A 7171-nucleotide genomic window follows, 5' to 3' on the forward strand; every position below is an offset into this window, starting at 1 on the left:
GAAAGAGTGAGGAAAATATGCTGTCGTCAGATACAGATGAAGACATCAAAAAGGACGAAGCCAACTATTACCAAACTCCCAGCAATGTTTTAGCAAAGGTAGTTTATCAGTTGTGAGTTCTGCTGGTTTGTTAATAGCTCCAAGGAGACAGGAGACATTTAATGAGCCAAAAAGGAACTGGTATGAGGAACCACTAGTACCTTGCAAAAGGAATACGTAGATAAAGCAGTAGGTAATAGAGCTTTCATTTGTACAAGAAAAAATACACTAGACTCATTCAAAGGATCTTTCTGGTAGAAAGTGGCATTTTGACAAAAACATTGCTGATTTTGTTGAAATTCCCCAAATTGACTGTTTCATTGTAAATGGCTTTTGCCTGTTGTATCGCAGTGAACAGTGAAGTGAAAACTTCATTTAGAAAATGTAGCTGTATATTATTTTTATGTATTTTAAAATGTAAATCTATTGAAGCATCAGTAAGCTGCATAAAACCAATCAGGAACTTTAAAACACTGTAAAACATTTTGGTATCCACATTTCAGTGTGAAAGAAGGGAACAGGAGGAATCATACTGATTATTTTAAACAAATTTTGGCACCTACTTTGGGAGGCTGATTTCTCTAGGCTTCCTGTATAGTGGTCAGGAGAAGCTAAGTCAGGCTTCTGCAGAAGTCACAGCCTCTCTCCAAAGACTGTACAGCTAACTGAAGGACATTAGCAACATCATTTTGTCATATAATCAAAGGGCTTTAAGTTATGCACACCCTAAATACGAGACTTTTTTCAAACTGCTTGAATTAAAACATAAGAAAGCTTTTGTGATACTATTTTCGAATATAGCTGGTTACGTCCCAGACTGAAAGGAAAGCAAATGGTTCTGTCAAAGATACCAAATAACGTTAACTTGTAAGTTTCAACCACCTTTCTAACTCGTGGTTTCTGGGAAGTTAGTTATTTGGGGAAAGCCAAGCTGTATTAGCTGATGTGTTTAAACAGCACAAGCACTGAACAAAATAAGGAAATCAAGAAGATGATATTTTTCTGTAGGTAGGGCAAGGATATTTACGTCTTATATTGTTATGTTTCCAACAGTGTACTACTGAAGTATCAAAGTCTGACCATACAGCTGAGTCTGATGTCTCTGTGCAAGAGAAGCCTGTGCAGAAGAACCCAGTAAATGAGAACATTTATATGTCAATGAAATCACTGTAAGTAAAAACTTCATAAAGGTTTGCAAATTAAAAGTGACATAGTGGTACAGATAGAGCTGTCGTCTGTGGTATTTACTTAGCAACATCTAGAGGCTGCATCTTGTTTGAATGAGTCCTCCTTTGATCTTGGTTCAGAAAGTTCAGAACTGATGGAAATACCAGAGTGAAATTCAAACTCATCAAAGTGAATTTTAAACTCACGTTGCAAACTCATGTGTTTAGACAGGCTCTGACTATAGTATGCAGCACTTTTTGTTGACTCACACTTTCTAGGTTTTCATGACATAACAGCCCCCCACTTTACTCAGATACTGCAGCCAAGCTCCAGCAACCTTTCAGACTGGTGCTCTTCAGAGCAGGCAGCATTATCTAGTGGTTAAAGGAGAAGATTAGACACGGGGCATTAGCTCCCATCTTTTCCAGTAAGAAGTTACGTGATCCTGAGTAGGTCATCTCCTTCCTTCCATTTTCCCATCCAAAGAATGGGTCTGATGCTGTGTACTTTGAAGGTACAGTGTTTGGCATGACACAAAGAAAGACCTGAACTTTGTAGGACAGTTGTAGTGCCACATGGAAACTTTACAACCTCCATATATAGCACAGTATACTGAAAAGAAGTGTGCCTACACGGTATAAGCGTACCTCCTGAGGCAGAGGACCGGTCCTTATCTGTTAGCTATGGCCTGCCAGCTACAGACAGTCAGGTCTTATCCAACATAGTAGGAGGCAACTGGAAATGCAGACCCACAAAACAGATTATTCCAATAGACTTATTCAAGTTCATCTGTGCTTTTGGGAGCCCCTGGAGGGAATTACTGTAACAACCTCACAAGCCTATGCCATCTGAGTTAAAATGTACCAAGAGCAGCTTTTGCTACTAACCCCGGTCTTGTTTGTGGAATGGAGGGGAGTTGGCTCCAGGTATTATATGGCTCATCAAATAAAAAGCATTCAAGCACATCTGAGTTATTGTATCTCCCAGGGGACAACATTACATCCTTGCAGAAGCCAGTACAGCCAAAGCCAACAATCTGTACTTAGCTTCTTTGTCAAGGCATGTTGTTAGCTGGAATGTTTTCAGGCTTAATAAATAGTCTTTAAATACTGAAAAGGTTTATTTGGGGATTTATGGTCCGTTTTTAGAAGGACTGTTTATTTTACTTAGCTGTAATTTTGTCCACTGGATATTCTACAAGAACTTGTTATTCTTTGTTTCACCGACGGCTATTTGATCCAGCTACAAACACAGCACGAGTACCTGTAATGGCCAAACCAGTTCATTATTTTATCACCATTTTTCTTCAGTAGGTTGCTGGATGAGAGTTGCCAGTTCACATGCAGACGTGATGGGCTCCCGTCTCCTCCCAAATGCCAAGACAACGGTGCATGTCCAAGAGACTTGGAAGCAAATAGAGACCTAAAACTCCCAGAAAGCAGCACCAGCCAGCAGCCAACCCTCCAGAGAAGGCAAAATTCATTACCGCTTTCAGTGGTTCAATTGTCTATACTGCTCAGGTAAGTGTCCTCTCCATTTCTTATTGCAGAGAAGACAGATGTGTCTTCTTTATGGGTTCCAGTTGAGGTACAGGTAGAGCATGCCCGATCTCTGATGTTTTCTCTCACAGTCAAGTTAAAGATGAGACCCAGCTGCAGAAGTTGGATATTTTTGTCCCCCTGGCTGATATTAAGAGTTACCTAAAACTTACCGAAGCAGCAGGGCAAATATGGTAAGTTCTGGATGTCTTGTAGTGGTGCTTGTCAGATGTGAACGAGACACAATCAACGTAGGTACAGAAGCGTACAACTGTACACGTCCATGTACAGTTTTGGCAGTGCAGAACAGGGCAGGATCAGTGTGTGCTGGAACTTCAATGATTCCTTTCTGCTCTTTCTGACTCTTCGTGTACTTGAGTTTCTGTTTCAACTACTGTTGAAAAGGGCTATATAGAATCAAGATACCTTACCATGCTGTGTAATAATTTGCAATGAAGTCCCACCCCAAAAGCAAATCTTCTAATGCTGATGTGAAATCACGTAGTCACTGCTAGCCAGTTTTACCTTTGATTTGGTGAACCATAATGATGGTGTGTCTCAGAGATATAGTGAGGCAATATATCATGTGATAGGGTAAATAGGGCCTTTCAACCGAAAATCTTACAGGCTTTAGTATAGGTGGCTAATAACCCTTTGTTATGGATGATAAAGACAAAAATTAAGAATCACATACAAGGGATAGACTTCAAGTCCCGTTTATTTGATTTCTGTACCCCCTTGTACACTAAAGTCTTAGGAAGAAAAAGGGAATTTCCGGAAAGAGGTGATAGACCTTTGGAAAGCCATAAAACCTATCTGTCACTGGAAAGGGTGACAACATGGAACTTAGTGGCACAGAGGGAACCATTTCCAAACCTAGTAAATTCAGTGATTCACTCTCTTTCATCTAATCCTTTGTTATCTTTTTTTCCCTTTAATCTATTAGCCTGTGCTCCTAATATTATAGACCTACATCACATCATTTTGTCATTTAAGCAGTAGCACCTGCAAAGCACTCTGAGACTCTCTGGTTAAGCGTGAGCTGTAAGTGAAAACTTAACATAAACGATGTTACAGAAATCAAGCTGACTTGAGTTGGATGCCAGCATAAAATTATCTCCAAATTAATCCCAGCACTGTTTCAGTGCTGGGAATGAGCGCTAGGCAGAGATTTTCACAAGTAGGTGTTATGGGCTAGAGCACATAAATTTGCTTATTAGCCCAGTTGGAAATTAGTGTTCTCCCTAGGCTTTCAATATCAATAACAAGGATGAAGCAGTGGGAGCAGAAAAAAATGTTCAGTGCATACTCCTGTTCTGCCTGTTGATCTTTCAGTGCCTCACATCACTGAGACTGCCTTTTGCTGTTGCTCTCATGTTCACATTAATCAGGTGCACTGTGTGCACAGCAAGTCACTATGTTTCAGCCACTGTCAGCAAGAAGAAAAAATACCATTGTAAAAGGGACTGGAAGTGGGCTCCCACCTCAACAATTGGATCTACATTGAGATTTACACATCTTTATCAGTGGAAATTCCTATTGAAAGAATTTGGGGCTTGTTCTGGGAGATAACAGAGCACTAGGTCTATCAGGTCAGCTAATCCTAAATAGCTTTTCATTAAGGAGAGTCTATGAGAGACCAGCAGGAAAGAGATACTGGAATTTCCATAAGGGTCCTGTCAGGACAGCATTGGATCTCTGATCCTTGCAGCTATGTTACAGATAAAACACATGATAATAAGTTTTAATTTCATTCTTTTGGGGTGACTTCAGAAATCATCTCAGTCAAACATTGAACTAAAACATCTGCAGCGGGTCTGGCCCACTGCTTTTGGACTGGAATCCCCAACTTTCACCAGTGACCTTGCTAGCACCAGTCTTCTTAACGTGCTGCAATGTCAGTGTCACATGCACTTGTAGGAGGACTCAGGATGGATGAAGCAGCTTGGCTTCAGCTGGAACCAAATCAAAAAGGTGCAAAGTCATTCAGCATGTGTGCTGTTTCTAGAGGGCAGTACCATAAATGCAATCCTGTTCAGCCATTGCCATTCTGTTCGCAGTAACTTGATATCCCGTATGCTTCCCTTACTGTCTGTCCTCCAAATACCCTAGCGTCTCACAATGGAATGGTCCTCACCAACTGGGATGTTTGTTTAACCATGGAGACCACATAGTGGCTGTGAATGATTTGCAACCCCAGGATGTGGAGGAGGCTTACTTCTTCATCAGCAGGTCCACAAAAAAGGAGGTAAGCTTGACAAACCTGAAGGTGATAGTCAAATGAATCGAGCCAAATGAGAAAGCAAGGTGCTTCCTGCATTTCAGGTGGCTTCATTCGAACCAGTTTACTCTGTTTTGAGTTTGGCATGAATAACTTCAGTACCAAATAGCTCCTCAGCATCATTCTGGTGTAGCATCCCTTATTCCCACGTTATTTAGGGAATGCAAGGTCATCACTGCTGTGTTTAAGGACTTGATCTCAAAGAGTCTGAGCAACCCCAAGAGATAGTACTGCGCAACCATAAATTAGAATTACTTGGTATTTTTTGCTAAGGCCCACGAATTGCAAACTTTGGGAAATAAACAGTTGCCTCCAGTGGATGTGTACTTGCTTATCGTGGTTTTAGGTATTGAGGCCAGAGCCCTAGACACCTGCCTCCTAATTGGTTATCAAGCACTACACATCTCCTTGTGTGATACTGCTTTTTTTGAAGAGTGCGGGAGATTTCTGAGTGGTTCCTTAATGCCACTGTGACCTGCTATGTGTTGATACCTATGTTTCTCTCAGATGGACTCATATTTCAGTATCCAGGTCCTCTGACCCATACCTGAACACATTCGTGTTTGAGTTTTGTTGAGAAACTTGAAGTCATCAGATGCTGTTGCAATCTAAAGAAAAGAAAGGCAGTCTCAGCAAGAAAAAAAACCAACCTAATCTCTCTTAAGAGGGTATTTTTATTTAGCTAGTTAAAATACAAGTCAGATGGTAGAACACATGCTGATCAGATATAACAAGCTATGAAAGTTTCTCATATTTATTTTCTTTTTTAAGGTGAAACTTACCGTATGTAGGATCCCACATTCAGGTATCTTCCATGTTAAAGGCTGTTCATGTTCCTGAAAAAAGACCTCAATGATTAAGTAAGTGCCAAAGTTCAAGGGAAAATATCAGGGAGAATAATGTGATATATAGTGTATGGAGGTAATCTTTATCTTCTAGAGCTGCCAGATATCTTTTGTTGCTAAAGTACAAAGAACAGAGAACATGGATTTCATTTTCATTGTATGTCCTAATAACTTGTTTTGCTGACATGAATGGCATGTGTTTGGCTTGTATTTCATGTTGGCGTGTATTTCAGTTACATGAAAAAGACTGCAGGTCAAATCATTTATGAAAAATTTGCATTGTATATACTCTGTACTTCAGTACAAAGTACTGGTTCACACCTCTACTCGCCTCTTTACACTGGATTACGTTATACTGAGCTCCTAATCAGTTAGGGGTGCGGAAACAACTTACATTGGGAACAAAGCCATGTTTTCCCTTGTTTCCCCTTAGCTACAGAAAGGCAAAGGCAAAGGCAAGCTGAGTGTTGGAAGGAAGGCTGGAAAATAAAGTGTTGTGTAGTGCTTCGGTGGGGCGTCCTTTTGTGTGATGGCCCTCTAACGTTACAACCACAAAAATACATTCAAGGGATGACAGGTAAAAGATCTGGTTGGAGAAAAGGAATGTGTCTGGACCACCTTTGGTTTCACTGGCAGCCAAAATAAGCCCTAAGTAAAGAATGAATGAATGGGTTTGTGAGAAAGGAGGGCTGCCCTGCTCTGTGAAAGTGTTACCGGTAAAGACAGCTGGGAAAACCAGAGACAGAAATTATGTATACGAGGGCATGTTCCCCCAGCCCAATGCAAACAGAGTTCACTGAAAGAGTTTTGATGCTACCAAGTACTAAAACAGGGATGTCCCCGGTATCACAGCATTTCCAGAGCAAGTGCTCATTTGTTTCCTGAACAAGGACATTTCCTGTAAATATGTATTTGTGAATATATCTTGTTTCCATTGCTATCATAGAAACATGACTGATTTTCAGCTACTATCACACCAAAAGGTGCTGGTGCTTGCTATGGGACTGCCTGCAGGGGTGCCTTTACTGGATGCCAAAAGGGAGCTTTGTCCTGTGCTACAGTGACCTCTGTTGCTTACAGAAACATGGTGTGATATGGCATGTATGCAGAACACATACCTATTCTCTATATGGATATGTACACATTTGTATATGTGTGTTTGTGTGCGGGTATATTTACATACATATATATTGCTGTAAGAGAGATCGTATTAATATACAGTGATGTGGCAACAAAACGAATTGCTGGTTTTGAGTACAGATAATTTTATCTTGCCACATACAACCAAAATAACTACTGGG

At 40.6% G+C, this 7171-nt stretch overlaps 1 protein-coding gene across 1 annotated transcript in view; it reads left to right on the top strand.

The window, feature by feature from the left end:
• Nucleotides 1-5865, top strand: part of PLEKHS1 (pleckstrin homology domain containing, family S member 1) — a 15224-nt gene extending 9359 nt beyond the window's left edge. The window contains exons 8-13 of the mRNA XM_009881569.1: nucleotides 6-98; nucleotides 1093-1208; nucleotides 2517-2726; nucleotides 2837-2938; nucleotides 4857-4992; nucleotides 5797-5865. Coding sequence (XP_009879871.1) covers nucleotides 6-98; nucleotides 1093-1208; nucleotides 2517-2726; nucleotides 2837-2938; nucleotides 4857-4992; nucleotides 5797-5865 — 726 coding nt within the window. The remainder of the gene's footprint in view (nucleotides 1-5; nucleotides 99-1092; nucleotides 1209-2516; nucleotides 2727-2836; nucleotides 2939-4856; nucleotides 4993-5796) is intronic.
• Nucleotides 5866-7171: the final 1306 nt, after the last annotated feature.

This window comes from Charadrius vociferus, unplaced genomic scaffold (genome assembly GCF_000708025.1).
Source record: "Charadrius vociferus isolate BGI_N301 unplaced genomic scaffold, ASM70802v2 scaffold282, whole genome shotgun sequence".
Classification (NCBI taxonomy): Eukaryota; Metazoa; Chordata; class Aves; order Charadriiformes; family Charadriidae; genus Charadrius; species Charadrius vociferus.